The following is an 18599-nucleotide window of genomic DNA, read 5'->3' on the forward strand; positions in this document are numbered from 1 at the left end:
ACCCCAATAACAAGTTGCCCATACTCTCTACCACCAGTTTTAATAACGCGTGCCTTTAGCTCTCCAGATTCATTTGTTTACCTTCCCCACTTTCAGCCTTCCTGGTAGAAAGAATTGAGTCAGACGTAACTACCAAATATGCCTTTCTGTGTCGACCTTATTTATAAAAACGACGTTCAATCCATTCGGACTGACCACGGGATCCCGTCCACATGCGCTGAGCAAACCCACAGGGAATGGAAGGGAATCTCTGGCCTGCTGCATCCCTGAGTCCACCTGGGGTTTTTGGCATTTGTATTTGGCCATGGAAAGTCAGCGCGGTGTGATTTAGCGTAAGCCAGAGTCTTTGGCGAGCTGGGGTGTATCTTCAAGGTCTGTTCTCCAGATCATAGGTGCCCGCCAGACACCGATTATCCCAAAGGATAAAGGGTTCAGCACCTAAAGCTGGAGGAAGGAAGGGAGAAAGGAGGGAGGGACGGAAAGGGGGGAGGGGAGGGAGAGAATAAATATATTTATTGGACATTCAAATAAGAGAAAAGAGATGAAGGCGTGAAGGGAAGCGGTTGGTAGTGTCTAGCCGCACAGCTTTTCACAGCTGCCGCAATCCTGACTTTTGCCCATCCCCAAACACGCGAGCCCTGGATTTCCCCAGCAGGCTCTACTTCCCTTCCTCCCAAAGTAGCCGCTCGGGAGCCTTCTCCTGATTTCCTCTCTGGGGAAAAAAATCAAGTTTAAACTCAGGCCTGCACCCAGTCTCGGCAGTTATTGTACGGATTTGGTGTGTGAGCTAAAGTCGTTAGCAGAGGGCAGGGCCTGCCTGCAGCTGCCTGGAACCGGCGCCATCCGAATGCCGGCCAGGGGACCCGCGGGCCTGCCCCCCACGCTCCACCCGGGGCCACAGCCAGCCCACGTCCGCTGGGCACCTGGGTTGGGACCCTCGGAAATGCCACCCACCCCGGCGTGAGGCCTCCTGCCCACTGGGAACGTTCCTGCCGCTCTTCTCTTCACCCCCTCAGCTAATGTACCCTTCCCACATCCTCCGGCCTCCCCACCCCCGCCCCGTGCCCAACCCTGACGTCTATCAAGGGTGAAATGACGGAAACTATATTCATGGGCATGATTTCCATTAAATATCAATTAACCTGGGAGCCTGAGCCGGGCCCGCAGTGCGTGCGTCAAGGGCAAATGTACAAGGCCTGCTGGGCTGAAAAAAGCACAACTTTGATTCGCTTTGATAAGACCAGGATTTGGGGGCCGGATTGGGGCTTTTCATCAGAACCGTGGAGATAGGCCCCAAACAAATGCGAGGACCAGGCCGGCCACCCCGCCAGTCCACGTCCAGAAATGGGAAAAAAAAAAAAAAAAGGCCCCGGCCAGTCCCTGCTGGGCACTTCCCGGAGCTGCGGGGCGACTGCGTTCCCTATGCTGCCTCCTGGGAGTGACCTCCCCGGCTGCCCCAAGGCTAAGGTTCGGCCGCGCCCCCCCTCTCGGCCGGCCCGGGGGGTGGGAGGGCAGGAGCCCTTGGCAGTGCGGCTTTATGGGCCCCCTTTAAGGCTGGCGGAGGCATCCCGGGGGCCGGCGTGAGGCGTCCCGGCCGGCGCAGGGGCCGCTTCGCCGCCGGCCGGATCCCTCCGCGCGGTTATCTCGCCCCCCATCTCGCTCCCTCTCCTGGCAGCGGCGGGTGCGAAAATGCCTCGCCGGCGCGCACCGGGGCGGCAGCCTCGGCGGCGGCGGGGGCGACGGCGACGGCGACAGCGCCGGGAGGGGGCAGCGGGGGGTGGGGGGTGGAGGTGAGAGGTGGCACCGGGCAGAGGGTGTGTTTTCTTTTCGTTTCCCTGCAGAGCGGGGGCTCGTGAGAGCCCGAGCCTAAGCGTCCTCCCCGCGGCTCCGCTCGCCGCACTCTTTTTCCCACCCCCCCTTCCCCCCGTCCCGGGGCTGCGCTCGGGCCGCCCGGTGCCCGGGGAGGGACCTGGAGGCCGCGGGGCAGGTCACCGGGGGCGTCGGCGAGTAGACCGCGGCCCCGCGGGCGGGAGGGCGGGCGCGCGCCGGGGGAGAGGCCCGCAGGGCGGCGGCGGCGCGCGGGGGCGAGCGGGAGAGGCCGCGCGGCCCGCGAGGGAGGCGGCGCGAGGCCCAGGCAGCGGCGGCGGCGGCGGGAGAGCCCGACATGAGCGCCCGGCGGCCGGACGGTCGGGCCTGAGGGGAAGCGCGCGCCGGGCGGGCGGGCGGCGACGAGGCCCGGCGGCCCCCGCGGCTGCAGCAGCCGCCCCAGAGGCCCCCGCGGCGGCGCGGCCGAGCCCCGGCGCGCCCCTCACCGGCTGCGCTCGCCCTCCCGCCCGCCCGCCCGCGGCCGCCGCCCCGATGAGCTCGTACTTCGTGAACCCGCTGTACTCCAAGTACAAGGCGGCGGCGGCCGCGGCGGCCGCGGCGGCGGGCGAGGCCATCAATCCCACTTACTACGACTGTCATTTCGCGCCCGAGGTCAGCGGCCGCCACGCCGCCGCCCTGCAGCTCTATGGCAACAGCGCCGCCGGCTTCCCGCACGCGCCCCCGCAGGCGCACGCGCACCCGCACCCGTCCCCGCCGCCCGGCTGCGGCGGAGGGGGCGGCCCGGGCCCGGGTCAGGACTACTTCCACGCCGGCGCGGGCAGCCCGGCCGCTGCCTACCAGGCCGCCCCACCTCCTCCTCCGCACCCTCCGCCTCCCCCCTGCGGCGGGATTGCCTGTCACGGGGAACCCGCGAAGTTTTACGGATACGATAACTTACAGAGACAGCCGATTTTTACGACCCAGCAAGAGGCCGAGCTGGTACAATATCCTGACTGTAAATCGTCCCGTGGTAATATTGGCGAGGACCCAGACCACTTAAATCAGAGCTCGTCTCCTTCTCAAATGTTTCCCTGGATGAGACCACAAGGTTGGGATGCGCTTTTTTTTTTTTTTTAAAGGAGGGCGAAAGGGGAGAAATCTGCTTTCATCTCACGTTCAAGCTTTAAAACTCCCCTGTCCTTTCCCTCTCCCCCTCTGCCTTCTTGTGTAGCCGCTGTGACTCTTGTACATAAACTAAATACGGACTTTTTTAAGTATGTAAAGATGATAGGGACAGAATAATTGCGAAGACCTTGTCTCTGCTTCTCTTGCCTGCACAGCCTTTATCTGTATCAGAATTAAAGACCACTGTGTATTTCATCTCTTAAGTCCGGTCCAGAAACTTCCATCAGCTTTCAGAGACGTCAACCACTAAAAACCAAACAAAACACGTTGATTTTCCTCCTCTTTTTGTCGTTTGTTTTCATCAGCAGCTCCTGGTAGACGGAGAGGAAGGCAAACCTACAGCCGCTTCCAAACCCTAGAGCTGGAAAAGGAATTCCTTTTTAATCCTTATCTGACCAGGAAGAGAAGAATCGAGGTCTCCCATAGCCTGGCCCTCACGGAGAGACAGGTAAAAATCTGGTTCCAGAACAGGAGGATGAAGTGGAAAAAGGAGAACAACAAAGACAAATTCCCTGTGTCCCGGCCGGAGGCAAAGGAGGGGGAGCCCAAAAAGGAAGGCCATGAGCTGGAAGAAGATGGAGCCGAAGGCCCCACAAATTAACGTCTAAACGTGAAAATTATACCGCAGACTCTTAAGACTAATGATCAGCCGATGCTGGTGGACGCCACCTCCCCCCACCCCTTCTTCTTTGGAAAGGACTTTACCTGTGTTTCAAGCTACCTTAATGTCACTGCTCTTGAGGTTTCTGCGCTTTGAAAGGGATTTGGGCGTTTTTTTTAAAAATTAGTTTGTAGCATTGCATAGAAGCAGTCCTTGAGATGCCCCATAGAAGGGTAATTTGATACCGACCTTGTAGCTATATTTTTATAATGGTAGTTTTTAATGTTTAGCTGGTGATTTGCCTCAACAACGTAAACTTCCTAATGATCAGCACTAAATGATCGAATATAAAATGCTTTATTAATCAAACAAGTGCACTTGAACATTTTAAATCTTTATGGTGAGTAAATGAGTAAATTAAAAGAAGTCTATTGATAATTTTTTTTTAAAAATTATGCCTGCAGAATATTTACTTTATATTATTTGATTTAATGTATTATTTATATTTTTCTCTCTGCTTTTGTAACAGTGGTTCAGGTGTCTTGTGGTTTACTTCCAGGTTTCTTTGAGCATTTTGTAAATGTCTGTCAGGGAAGAGTCTGGGCCAAACATTGGAAAAGCACATTATCGGAAGAGTGCAATGTACCTTATCGTCCAGGCTCGCGGCTCCTGAGACCTAGGCGAGTGACAGTGACAGGAGGGTAACGTTTGGCCGTGCTCCTGTAGTCCATGCGAAATTATGGCAACTGAAGGAATGATCTAGAGAATTAATACTTGAAAACTAATTGCAACATTTTCATTAACTTTTCACCCTGGCAAGTGGCCTTGCTTTCATTTTGAACCCTGCTTGTGGGCGCCCGGGATTTCTAGGTCTCTGTGCTCTGTGTCTCTGCCTTTTCAAGTAGGTGCCATATTTATTCGTGTTCTCTTTGCGCTGCTCACATGCACCTTCCAAGCCAGCTTGCTGCGTTCATCTTTGATGTCGGTTGGTACGTCTGTCCTCTGCTGTCCTTCAGAAAAGCCATGGTCTTACCTATTTGAAACAAGCCCTGGTGTTGTAAACGCAGGAACTCCGAGTGTAAACAACCGCTTCAGAGCATAGCTCCGCAATAAAGAAACGGACCTCCCTACAGAGCAGAGCTGATGTCTTTGAGCGTGCGCGGCACAAACAATGGCCAGGGCTCACACACACGAAGGCAGTGATTTGCTCAAGCCTTCTATTTGATAAGCGGATGTGGGTTATATACTCTCCAAGCTGAATAGTAATAATAATAATAATAATAATAATAATAATAATAATAATAATAATAATTGGTGGTCTGGGGCTTCCTTGCAGAGTGGGCTGACTATCCATGTGTCTTCTTGCGTTAAATAATACTGGTATGATACTGTGCCAGCTTTGAACTTCAAAATGATTCCAGTCAAGTCGTAGGCCTGGTGACCTAGAGTCCAGGTTACACCACAGCTTAATTCCGTAGAATCCTAGCTGAAGCTGGCGTTTGGCATCTATTATTAACAAGATATCCATTTCCCATTTAGGGCTGCTAGTGCAGCTGCCTTTTTATACAGGGTGGGGGGAGGAGGGAGAGAAGAGGGGAAGGAAAGGAGAAATTCAAGTAAAGTCTCATTTCTTCTTGAAAAATGGAAACGCCTCAAAGTAGACATTGAGAGCTGGCTGCTTTTTGTTAGCCACGTTTACTTTTAAAGATGTGGTTTTTGTTTTATTGTTAATTTTCAGAGTGGTTTCTATTACATGGGTAAGAAAAGAAGATTCTTTAGTCTTGGGCCAGGTTCACTGCCAGGTGCTGGTGGATCTCAGGATCGGTACTGGCTGGGTTAGAGGCAAATCCCCTGCTCTAGCCAGGGAAGAGGCTGTGGCTGTAACATTTGCTAACCTAAGCCCAGAAAGACAGTTTAAGTCAGGAGTGTCCAAGGCTTAACCATTTGCACAGAGCTGACAGCTGCAAAGGCCAGAGCTGGATTTGGGGACATTTTGCTCTTGCATACTGCTTGAATCAGTGCTGGCTGGAACAGAGCAAGGGTGCCTCAGGCTGAGAGCCTGGCTGGGAAACAGCCTTAGGCATAAACTACCTGAAAACCAGTGCTGGCTAAATTCCAACAGTTTTGATTTAGGAAACTCTTTAAAAGTTGCTGTCTCTGGGCTGGAGAGATGGCTCTGCAGTGATGAGCACTTGCTCTTGCAGAAGAATAGGGTCTGAGTCTCAGCATTCATGTGGTGGCTCACAGCCATCTATAACCCCAGGTCCAGGGAATCCATTGTGGTTGGTGTACATATATACATGCTGGCAAAATGTTTATACACATAGAATAAAAAAATTTTAAATTGCCAACTCAAGAATGCTCCTCCAAATATCACTCTTCAAACTGGAATTTGACAAGATTCAATGAGGAAAAGGACATACTAAGTGGATGAGTGGGAGTGGAAGTCAAGGATGGAAAGTAAGGTAAAAAAATGCCACTTTTGACATTCTGGCAATCTACACTGCTCTGGAAATGCACCTTTGGCCTGCTACACCATGGTAAAATCCCAGCTCATGTTAAGACCATTGCAGTAACCAATGTGAGGAGCTTATGCATTTGTTCATATACATTTTCACAAAGAAGTGTTGGTAATATAGAAATGAATGCTTCCTAAAAAAGAGCACAGGTCTGTCTCCAAGTAAAGACCTTGAGAATCCCTCCCCCACCCCTCTCTTCCTCTCCCAGGAGCAGAGAGACCGCCCCACCCATGATGGTGTCTCAGTAGAGGATTAGTGGTTGGGAGCACAGCATGACATTGGCTCAGATCTGTAAACAGTGAAGCACTGCAGCAAGAAATAAACGTCTTTTTGCGGCATAAATTTACAGAAACCTTTGGAGACCCCTTTGCAAACCGGGGAGCTTTTCTGCCCAGAAAGGAGACTTAAGAGAAGTCTATAAAGTGATTAGGGAAAAATTAAGACCCCCCCCCTCCATGTTAACATTGACTCAAAGAGAAAAGCCGTCTGAGTGACTAGGCTGTGTAAGAGCCAGAAACATAAAACGAGGGTGTGGTTCTTACTTCTTTCTAGAGGAAAGTCAGTTCAAGGGTACCCTGTTGGAAGTCCCACGAAACACTGCTTGCCTCCGCAGAGCGGACAAACAGTGCGCAAGGCTGCCTTTCTATCCAGTCCCTTCCCTCCTTCTCCAAACCACAAAGGCAGGTGATAAAGTCTGCTTTTATTCGGGTGGAGGGGAGATGATGCAGAGACAAATTGAGATTAGTTTCTAGAATGTTTTAGAACTGACCAATCTCTGCATACAGGGCGATGTAAACTGTTCCTGACCAGGGAAGGAACACCAGCTTGCCCATTCACGTGTGTAATAATGTGGTGTTTAATACAGTGCACAAGATTTCACATCCGGCATTTGCCCTCCATGGCTTTGGTGCTTGCTGAATCCTCGGATGGCTAGGGGTGGAAAGGGAAAGAGAGAAAACATTTTAATGGGCCAGGAAAATTAGGGTCCATTGGCCTTTTCCAGAAATAAGACTTTTGCTGACAGATGGTGGCAGAAGCCCTTTAACTAAAATTATTCAAGGTCATCAGAACTTTCTCTTGGGATACAAATGGCCTGCACAAAAGGATGCTGTGCATTTCCTTCTTAAATGAGTTCATACCCAATAGTTACTTACTGGGTGTGAAGATATTTCTGGCAAAGAGCTTATAGTTAGAAACGTCTTGTTAGAATATTCTGGAAAGACCAAACAGGGTAGTGACCCCTTTCAGGCAGGCTTTGACAGCTGGCTGGCAGTGCCCATGAGGGCAATGTTGGAGGTCAGTCAAGGACACTGACTTTCAGGTGGAGTTCACCAGAGAGGTGGCCACTGACAAGGCAAAGGGAGATATGGTTCCAACCTTTGAGGAGAAGTTTTTTTTTCTAGATTGTTTTTATCACGAACAAGATAAAGCCCCTCTCCTCTTCAGGAAGGCATTAAGTTTTCAATGGTCAAACACGGGGGGGGGGGGGGGGGGCGGTGGCGGAAGTAAGAGCACAGAGGACTGGAATTAAATTCCCCAAAAGTCCTTACATCTTAGGACCTAAAGTGAGGATATTGGGGGGGGGGGGGTCTTCCTTCCGTGGCGACAGATAAAGACTCAGTCATGGGTGCTCAAAATGGTATTTCGGAGAGGCAGACAGTATCTCGAAATAATTACCAGCCTTTGGGATGGGTGACCGCTCTCTCACTGCAGAAACCCCCAGGAGGCCCGAGGGTCCCAGTTTAGGTTGGAGTCAAGTGCGACAAGAGCTTGTGCTTTCTTGGCCTATGCAGCCCAATTTTCTGGGCAAGATTTGGGATGTGGCTTGCCTGAGATGAGCGGGTAAAAACGGAGAGCGCCTGGCATTCCTTCTGGACAAGTGTTTTTGTGAGGGAGTGGAGGAGAGAAGCCAAGTGACCAACGTAGGGGAGACGTGATACTGGGGGGAGGCGCTGTGGGGATGATATCCCCTGAGCCTGAGCGCTGCCAACACTCATTTTCCTCCCACATGGCGGCCAATTGCACGGAGGTTTTGAGCCAAACAAAAACAAAAATGCCCAATAATTCCTAGAAAAGGTGTGTGTGTGTGTGTGTGTGTGTGTGTGAGAGAGAGAGAGAGAGAGAGAGAGAGAGAGAGAGAGGAGAGAATAGAGAGAGAGGGGGAGAGAGACAGAAAGCAAGAAAGAGAAAGACACACAAGAGAGAAAGAAACAGAAGAGGGATTCGAAGAGAAAGGAAAGAAAGATAAAGAGGAAAGAGGAGGGGTAGTAAGGAGAGAGAGAGAGAGAGAGAAAGAGAGGAGAAAGGAGAGGAAAAACATGGCGCTCGCGAGCTGTATGTGCAAAATCCGCAAGGAATTGCAGTAAATTCCTTTTTGTTTGAAGAAAATTTACAACTTGGTAATAGACCTTTTTATGACCTATTTGCGGTCGTCATTGGCTGCGGCTGGTCATGTGCAGGCGCCGCTCGCCTTCACGGCCTTTTTCCTGATTTCCCAGGCGAATTTGCCCCCGCATTCTGCTTTCCCAGAGCCTCACCCCCTCTTTTTTCTAACCTTTGTCTCTGCAGAGGTGGGCTCCAGTCGCCGACTGCGGGATCGCGGGGTCCGCAGCGGCCTGGGCTCCCGCCGCGATTCCACCGCAGCTCGCCCCGGGTGCAGATCGTGGCTGCCTACGGAGCCGGCGGGGAGCCCAGAAGGAGCCCAGGGCGCCGAGCCCCCCGTCGCGGCTCACACTCCTGCGGGGAGTCGCTTGCCTGCCTACCCGGGCGCTCTCGGCCGCGTGCTTCCCACCCGGTCCCTCTAGCAACATGAGCCCGAACCTGCCGCCGAGGGTGCGCGCAGCCCGGCAGCGCCCGATGGATTCCAGTCGCCGCCGGGGCCGACCGCCTACAGCTCGGCAGCCTCCGGGTAAGAGCCGCCCTCCAGGCGCCCTAGCTGCCCGCGCCACCTCCTCGGGCAGTGGGTGCCACTTTGCTGGCGCCCGATAGTACCCAAGAACCCGGGGGTCGCACTTTGCGTCTCTCTCCCTAATGCATGTCCCTTGGGGCTCAAGGTGGGGCCCTGCTGTGCTCAAAAGTGCATAGGGGACGCGTTCATATCACCCCCCCCCCATCCCTTGGCTTGAAAACCCTCAGATCCGGAGGCCCCCACCCCCACCCCGGAATCCACCCTGGGAAGAAGAGTGTGCAGATGGCTTCAGGAAACCTCAGCTTGGCTGGGGGTGGGGGTCAATAAAGGTTTCCTATAGTACAGAATACTACGATAGGTTAACAGGTGTTTTTCGAGGGTTGGGGCTGGGTGGAGTGGGGGTGGGGTGGATTCTGTGTACTCAGGATGTGTTTCTTGAGTGAGGCCAATTTTTAGGGTTTATAGTTTATTGGGCCTTGTGTATGAAATGACGTTTTAGTCATTTTAAAACATTCTCTAATCCTCAGGGCGGGGCGGGGGGTGACTGGTAATAACTCAAGCAAGGTTTCTCCTGTATCCGATAATGTATCCGGTGAATTTGAACTATTTTATGTCACAAAATGGATGTTTGTTTTGGGATGTAAGATCAGAAAATCTGGTGCAGGTTTTAGGATATTCCAGTAGATATTAGAGCAATGCGAGGTATTTCTCAGTTCAAACACCGCGTATGTTTCTCATTTATCAGAGTCGTGAAAGAGTAGATTTGTTTTCTTGCTTTCTAAATGCATTATGGTATTTTTTTCACTTACCAATGAATGCTACACAGCAACATTTCTTACTTTGAAACACGACTGAACCAACACACACACACACACACACACACACACACACAATCTTTGCAGAACCTAATGCTGCTTTCCCCAACAAATTTGGTTGGTGTTTGACCATGCATTTTGCGTCTCCTGTTTCCTATTCCCTCATGAACACTTAGGGAGAGCTCAGGCGATTAGATCTGCCGCATTGCCGCATTGCGCATGAGACCGCACGTGGTCGTGGGCTCCAGTCCCCAAAGTGCCTATGAATAAATCCTTATCGTTTGCCCAGATATTCCAGTATAACAGTGTTGGCTGTGCAAGTATTTGTGAACAATAGGTGGTATACCTATAGGAACATGTTTTTAATAGTTTAGAATGGAATCACCCTTTCAAAATGGAGGACTAGTTGATGCCTGCAGAATTGTCCTGGGTCAGTGATTCTGAGTGCTCAGTATAGAGTTGGATTTTTTTTTTTTAATTTTGAGTATCTGCATCTGGTAGAGCAGTTTCCCGTCACACAATGATGACATTGAGATGATTCTCTGATAGACAGAAGAAGCATTCCCTTTTGGAAAGCCAGGTCCTTGATGGGTATAGGCCTTGTAGCAAGGTAGGTTGAAGCTGGGTGGGGCTGAGAGGGAAGATGTGATGTTCTGAGACCGGGCAGGGCTGGGAGTGAGCTGGATGTTCTGCTGGCCAGGTTGTAGGTTTGGGGTTTCAACTGCTTTTTCTTGGGTTTGGTGGTCCAGTCTGCTACAGTGACTGAGATGGTCATGATTTCACGGAGGAAGGTGACGCCATGTGCAGATATGGAGGACGCAGGCAGTCTTTGTAAGCCTCATGGTAGCATTGAAAGCTTATTGGGAAGGAGTGGTTGATTGCATCTTGAGAAATGAATATTTGGGAAGCCGCACATTTTCTCTCCAAAAGTGTAAGAGGCCATTGCCACCAGAGCTGCTTTCATTGTTTCTGCGAACCTAACAACAACAAAAAAAAAAAAAAAAAAAAAAAAAAAATAGAAAAGAAAATGGAAAGGAAAAGAAACAATTTTTTTTAAATGTTCATAGCCTAAATGTTTAGAGGTTTGTGGGCACAGTTCCCAGCATCCTGGGTCCAAACCTCTATTTATAGACTTGGGAGCCAATGTCCTGGCCTTGGTGTCCTCTGATGTGAACGGGAGCTGGAAGTCAGTCTCTGGGAGAACCACAAAAAAGAGAGAGGCTGGCTATCACAAATGTAGCCAAGAACAAGGGCTAAAAACTAAGCGTGTTTTTCCTGTTACATCTTTTTTACAAAGACGTATATTTTGCCAGAATTCTCTTCTCTGAGCCCGAGAGGCAGAGAAACCCGAACAAAGACAGTATTTCACCCTGGGCTGGCAGGCAGCTGTTAGAGGTATTTACGGCCTTGTCGCAGTGCGGCCAGTGAGGGTATGCGGGGGCACAGGAAGCTGTGGAGAAGCAACCAGGAACTCGGAATTCCGATTTAAATCCAATTTAGGTGCACTTTTTCGGAAATGACGAAAATAGATACCATTGTTTCAAAGGAAAGTATCCCCTAGACCTGATAGTTTTGTAAAACTAAAGGAGAAATGCTCTCAGAACGCAGGGTGGGGTGACACCCTTCCCCCTCATTGATAGACGACTTGGGACTCAGGGGAAGCTGTACCCCAGATGTGAAAATTCTGATCCGAAAGAATGCTGAGAGTGTTCATGAACAACATAGAGATTTTGCTGATTTGACGAAACTGGACCAGCAAATTTAGAAAGGTTAGTTGAGGCGTTAATTCAGATTTTCCTGAAAAAGAAAATTACATTGTCTGCCTCTGCAGATAGGATAGGATTTCCAAGTGCTTCTGCAGCCAGGCGCCGGAGTCTTGTGCGGTGCAGTCCAGGGTACTGTGCTTGACGGGCATTGCTCAGAGCCTCTGCAGTGCGGGGCTGCTCACGCCCAGCGCATGTGCAGTGAAACAGCCCAGCCCAGAGATTGAAACAGCACTGCACAGATGGGGGGGGGGGGGGGGCAAAAGGAACCGATAACCAGATCTAATACCCCTCCCTTAGGACTTGCTGCTCATCTTTTCTTCCAGCCTTTTTCTAAAGATAGTCGCTAACTTTACCCTTGACCACAATTGCTTTAGATCTAGATCTAGACTTACCACCCCACCCAAATTTGTCTGTATGTTAGAAACAGGTTACGAATATGCGCTAGTAGTAGTAAGTAGATCCCCGCCCCCGTATGCATGCACACACCACACACACACACACACACACACACACACAGAGAGAGAGAGAGAGAGAGAGAGAGAGAGAGAGAGAGAGAGAGAGAGAGAGAGAGACCCTCAGGAAATACACAGCTTTTTTTTTTTTCCAGACTGGTGCAGCCTGCTCTGGGAAAAGGCCTTTCTTCCTGGAGCCTGTTTAAACTACCAAAGCATCCCTGGATCTCGTTTCGCCAGCCAGCACAGCGCGTCCTAAGGCTCAGGCAGGCTCAGCCAAGAGCAATCAAAGTAAATAAATAAGTAAACAAATAAATGGCCAAACTGGAAGGATTTTCCTCCTGTCACGCTTCTGGGGCACAAGCTTGTTGTCTGAGCTGGGCGTGGGGCGGGGAGAAGTAGCTTCGAGGACTTCTGGGCTTCTTTCGGCCTCTCCAATGGACCTGACAGGACCAACCTCTGATGCCGGGAGACCTCAGCCCCTGGAAAGAAGTGCCTAGCTTTGGGTTTTCAGGGCTGGTGGTGTCCCTGTTCGGCTATCTGGAGCTTTGTCCAGGAGGAGGCGCTGTAGGACAAGCGTCTCGCTGGCTTCGCGGTGAGGCAGATGCCCTGGGCGGGAGGGGAAGGGGAGGACACAAGAGCCACCCCTTTACTCCGCCCTCCACTTGAGCTAGCACAACGTGCACAGCATCAGACAAGGGTGGGTGGTGTGGTCACTTATCCTCCAGCTGCCCGCAGCAAAGACAGCTCTTAGGTTCTTGGAGCCTGAAGTCTGATTCTGGGGTGAAAGGCCACGCTGTGTCCCTCGCCTTCCCAGAGAGGGCGTGATTTGCGGTTCTCTAGAGACAGGCAACTAGGATCTTAAGGGCAAGCTGTTCCTAAACCACAGGACCCAGTGAGATGCCTCACCCTCTACACAGCCTCAGTCCCTGTCTTTCACTGTGTCCCGAATCCTGGTACCCAGAACGGGCAGTTTGAGAAAGTACAGAATGGATGGAAACCCCTCTTTAGCAAGGCAACTGACCTCCCCCTGCTTATTTAGAACAGGGCCTGGTCCCCGTGACAACTTCCTGACTCTGAAAGCCTGGGGAAATCCCACCTTGCAGTCCACAGCTTGAGAATCAGGCAGAGGCACAGGGCTACTGGAAACCACAGCCCCACCACCGTGCTCACTGCAGGCCTATTGTGTGCTTTGCAGGCTGGTCCTCCTCCAAGGGCGACACCAACTTCCACTCCTCCTGCCTCACTGATCCTTTGTTGTCCCCTCCAATGTCCTGCAATGTCCCCCTCTTCACTACTCCAAGGCAATGAGTCTCAGCAAAGGCTCTGCACCCAAACGTCTGCATAAATTAGGTTTTTAGGTTCCCCTCAAACACACTGAATTCCAATGTGAATATGGGGTGTCTTGGCATCCTGAAATCATCCTCCCCAAAGCAATAAGGAGGATGCGTACTTAGGCTTGAGAGCCATGGGTCAAGAGTCTCTCTTGCTTAGCTCTTTATTCCCGATTCCCTCTCTAAGTGTACACTGTACATTCCCAGAGCCCCTGCAGCTACAATCATGACTGTCTGGTTTGGTTTGTTTTTATGTTACTACACTAGAGCTGAGTAATTTCTTCCATTTTATGGATGAATTACAGGGTCTGTGGATTCCTCACTTTGGACTTGGAGAGCTCAAAGAGAGCAGTTTTGAAGCTAAGTTCAGTTTACTTGGGTTAAAACCCATACTCTACCACCTACTTGCTGGGTGACTTTAGGTGAACAGGACCAAACCTCTAAGCTTGTTTCCTCCTTTGAGAGAAGGAATAATAAGAATATCATCAAGGGTTCTTATGAGAATTTTGCTTTTTTAAAGGTGTGATCTCTTTATTTTTATTATGTTACCAGACTGTCATTGGGCTTAAGACAATCCTTCTGTCCCTGTCTCCCGGGTGCCATGGCTACAGGCGTGAACCCACCACGTCTGTCTTTATCTTTACTTCTCTGTTAGTGTTGCATTGAGCTCAATACTGGCTGCATTAACTATACTTATTAGCTGAGTTGATCCTTGTGATTAGTGGTCCTGCTTTGTCATAAGTAACCTTGGCTTTTCCAGTCAACCACAAGAGACAAACTGGTTCACTCACGAAAGCCTTGAATTCTAGAAAGAATGAAAGACACCTGAACTGGACATGATGGTGCATGCCTATAATCCCAGTACTAAGGAAACTGAGGCAGAAGGATCCGCATTTGAGTTTGAGGCCAGCTTGTCTTCATTTGGAGTTCAAGCCCAGGCTAGACTATGTAACATGTCCCTATCTCAACAAAACAAAACAATAAAATTAAATAAATCTTGGTCAGGTCTCATCAGCAATGACCTCTTGGGTCTCAATGTTAGTATCTATACATATCAGGGTTCCACAAGGAGGAAAGAGCCCTTGGCTCACACTCCCAGAGGCACATTTTGAACTTCTCAGGAGGGTCTGCAGTCTCTCCTGAGCTCACTGCCAGCTCCTTCAGTCCCTTCTAGTGCCACGCTGTCCTATGTCAGTCATACCTACTCAGATGGTCTTTCTTCCACAGCTCTGGGGCATCCTAGTCTCCTGAAATGAGAATGAGATGCGGTAGGAAAATGAACAGCAGGCCCCTCTCCCTCCATTAATCTACCCGCATCCTGTGACTTAGGCATTAGGGCTATGGCTAAATCTGAAATCCACCTTGGATCAGAGTAATGACAAGGTCTGTTTTAGGAAGGACTTAGTCTCCTAATTTTCAAAGGCCTTTCCAGTTCTTTGAAACAAACAAGCAAGCTCTTTGGAGACACGGTCCTGTTATAAAGTTCAAACATGCCACGAACTCAGTTGTCTTGCCTCAGCCTCCCAAAGGCTAGCATTGATTGTAGGTGTGTGCCACTGGGCCTGGCTGAGAGTCTTCTCGTTTATAAAGAATTTCATAAACACGCTTCAGGTTATAACCCACACATGTGTGCACACTCCCCGAGACCAGGTTCCTCCATCTTTAGCTCTGACTTCCATGACTCTTGCCTACAGATTTTCCCCCCTGCCACCCTTTTTCAAGCTACTTCTCTTGACTATGCCAAGAATCTGAGTTAGATTATCTCCAGAAACATACAGAGTTTCTTCTTCTGCTGTGCCATGTAAAGTTCTGCCCCGAGCCTCAGGGATCAGCATGGTAAGTCATCCAATTCCCTTGCCATCTAGCTCCTTCTTTCTAGCACCCAAATACCCTTCTTGGAGCCACTGCCATCTCTTCTAGCCTCTGACCCCAAGTCAGACCTCCTGCCCCCAGGTTCTTTTCTAGACCAAGAGGTTCTTATCTCCTACTGAGGGCCTTTCCTTTTGGATCATCTCTTCCTTACAGGGGACCCTAAATTAGTAAAGTCATGGAGGAGAGGGGAACTTCAGTGCCAGGAGGGCAGAATCATATTTGTCACTTGCTTAGGAATTCCTGTTCACTCTTCTCTGACTACGCCTAGCCTGGGTCCCTAAGCAGGAGTCCTGGGCAGGTTCCTTATGCCATGTGTCTTTGGCTAGGAAATTCACCCAAAGCTTTACCCCTTCTGTCCCCATTTTTCCGTATGTTTAGTTTGAAAGCTCACATCTTCTCTAGGCAATAGGCCTCTTAGGAAACATTAGCATGATTTTCTATAGGGTGTACTGAAGGTTGACCTGCAGTATACTTGAAATATCTGATGCTGTTTTCTGGAACCCCTTCTCTCTCACCTTCCTGGAGCAGCTCTGACATCTGCGTTGAAGCAGACTTACAGGAGACCCTATATCATGGAAGCCCACCAGGCAGAAATTCTTAGAATTGGCTCTTTCTGGCTATATGAGATAAAGCAGTACCCTGGGCCCTAGTTTACTGGAAACTAATTCCTTACAGTTTTGAAGGTTTGTTTCTTTGTTTTCCATGGCAGGGTTTCTCTGGGTAGCCCTGGCTATCCTGGAACTCACTTTGTAGATCAGGCTAGCCTCGAACTCAAGAGATTTGCTTGCCTCTGCCTCCTGAGTGCTGGGATTAAAGGCAGGTGCCACCAATTACTGCCTCTTTGTTCCTTTCCTGTTTGATTACCACTACTGCCAACATTGAAAATCCTTAGCGAACAGGATGTAGCCTGGGACTCAGAGTTTGAGCACTTGCCTGACCTTCCCAAATCCCTGCTAGGGATTTCAGTTGTGGGGGTGGGAGGAGAAGAAACCCTGGGGAACCTGAAACAGGTTGGTACACAAGCTCAGCTTCCCCTGCAGTTGCTCACTTTCTCTCTGCTGGATCCCCACCCTCTCTTTCATTCACAAATCCTAGGACCCTGGAGGTAGATGGAATAACAAAGGAGGAGCCAGCCGGACACACACTTCCTCCTTAATCATTTTGCCTGTGAACTCTCAGATCAGAAAACAAAGATGTCTGTCTCAATGTATTTCTCCCCCCCCCCCTCATTTTCTTACGTGAGGCCGCTTTCCTGTTACTCTCTTTATCCAGAGTAGGCCGCGTCTCCCTGTGTCACCTACAGTGACATTTGCAAGCACATCTCAGACGCCATCCTTCATCATCTTTCTTTTAAAAAAGTCTCTCCTGATGCCCAGCGAGATACCAGGCACTGTATGTCTGTCCACACACCGTTTCCCAAGACCTGTCTTCACCCCACTTCCTTACAAAAGACCTCGAAAGCATCTGCCCTTTCAAGAATCTTAACCTAAAAATTAAAGCTTTTCTCGACTGCCCCAATGTTAATTATCTCTTCTAGGTGATTAACAAGGATGTATTTCAAAGCTGCTCTTCAAAAACTAGTTTCTGAAGGGTTACCTCTACCCATTACTTTAAAAATATGCCACCATTTGTGGGGGGAAAAAAAATCAAGAAACCAAAACCAACCAAGCAAAAAAGTCACAATAGTCTCTTCACATGGCTGATGGGATTTTTTTTTTTTTTTTAAAAAGGAGAAATGGATACCCTGGTGTCTGGACTAGCAGCCCCCTGTTTTCTGGCTAGTGGGAGTCAAATCAGAAAGTGAGTGTGTTTGGAACCGCACATAGAGTGGCTGGAAATTAGCGTGCTAAGATCTGTGTGCAAAGACTTTTCTCCGGGCTGTGCAGCTTTCAGAATGGAACTGTTGTAGCTGCATTGGTTTAGAAAGCATAGCTCTGTGTGTGCTCTACAAATCCATGCAGCGATTCGTCATTTTATCACAACAGAAAATAATCACATTTTCACAAGGATGGTGGCACTTCTGGAAGGCCACAGAAGGGTGCTGGGGCCCAGTTCTCTTCTTTGTGCCTCCTCCTGGGAGTTGAGGGAAATTTCCTCCATCCCCTACTCCTGTCTCTTCTATCTCCCACCTTCTCCTGTGGCGGCGTGCCCAGACTGTTTCCTCGATTTCTCAGGAGGACAGACAGACATTTCTTTCTTTCTCAGTCTCTCCCTGTGATGGGGGTAGCAGTGAGGAGGAGCTACTGAAGAGCCTACTCAGAGACGGGCCTTCAGGGTCCCTTGAGCCCTGCGTTGAGTGATTCTTCGGGCACACCACAGGGAATTGTGCACTTCTGACTTCCTGGGCTCAGGTTTTTTAAGGGCCTCCTGTGCTTCCTCACACCCTGGCCCTTCACACCAGGACTGTTTTATGGTTTTATAACCTTCTTTAGAGCCTAACTTGCCAGAGTCCGATGGGGCTATTCTCCAGTTTCTCACTTCACCAAACCCCCAAGTCTTGCTGTTTTAAGCAGTTTGGTCACTTGCAAAGGCCTCTCTTTCAGATCTAAGCAAATTATAAAAACCTCTCTAGGCATGTGGCTATCTTCAACCTTCCCCAAGCCCCATCCACAACAATACAGAGGAAACTACGCGCTAATCCCAGCTGCCTCTCCACCCCCAAGGCCACCCAACCTCTCCGGAGCCATTCTTTCTCTCTTGAAACTTGAGCAAAATTGCAAATAATTCCCAACTTTTGTGATCAGCAAGTAAGGAGTGGCCTTTGGCTTTGCTATTTACCACATCTAAGGCTAGAAAATGATTAAAATGAAGGAGCTGATGGTACTCACAGCGAATGCAGCCAGAGTCATAAGAATGCCCACCAACCAGCCTTTTCCAAATAGCTCTATCCCCCAATTTAAACACCCTTCTCTGAAAAGATGCAAGCTGAAAAGCCTAGGGTATTGATATGACTATGACCTCTCTCACATTCTGGATATTTGGAACTATTTAAATCCAAGGGAACAGTTGCAGGGAACCTTTATTTAGTGAATAAAAGTTTAAAGCCAAAGGTTATTTATGGTTCTGCAGGGAAGGGACCTGAGTGGCTATTTACAAGCACGTGATTCCAATAAACTTTGTTTTATGGCTTGAGAGTTGACAAGCCAAAATATAATTCCCACCATAAATTAGGTTAAGAGCGTACAAGTGCAGATGCTTCGTTCCTGGAGCAGCGATAGGAAAGTGAGAGGCTCCAGCCAGCGCTGTGCTCAGAAGACAGCTCTACTTGCAGTTACCCTACCCACCAGAAAGGAAAAAGAGTAAGTCACTCAGTTCCTTTTCCACAATAACTGGGGGGGGGG

At 49.8% G+C, this 18599-nt stretch overlaps 1 protein-coding gene across 2 annotated transcripts; it reads left to right on the top strand.

The window, feature by feature from the left end:
- The first annotated feature begins 2059 nt into the window (after positions 1 to 2059).
- On the top strand, positions 2060 to 4831 carry Hoxd8 (homeobox D8). Of its 2 annotated transcripts, none has more exons than XM_041639768.1 (2): positions 2060 to 2914; positions 3297 to 4831. In XM_041639768.1, the coding sequence occupies exons 1-2, from the start codon at positions 2359 to 2361 to the stop codon at positions 3590 to 3592; spliced, it is 852 nt and encodes a 283-aa protein (XP_041495702.1). In that variant the 5' UTR covers positions 2060 to 2358; the 3' UTR covers positions 3593 to 4831. The 2 variants fall into 2 exon arrangements, with proteins under 2 accessions (XP_041495702.1, XP_041495701.1); XM_041639767.1 differs by having other exon boundaries at positions 2329 to 2914; positions 3300 to 4831.
- The last annotated feature ends 13768 nt before the right edge of the window (positions 4832 to 18599 follow it).

The sequence above is a fragment of the Microtus oregoni genome, unplaced genomic scaffold (genome assembly GCF_018167655.1).
Source record: "Microtus oregoni isolate MIOR12 unplaced genomic scaffold, Mior012 000060F_ref0000265, whole genome shotgun sequence".
In the NCBI taxonomy this organism is placed as follows: Eukaryota; Metazoa; Chordata; class Mammalia; order Rodentia; family Cricetidae; genus Microtus; species Microtus oregoni.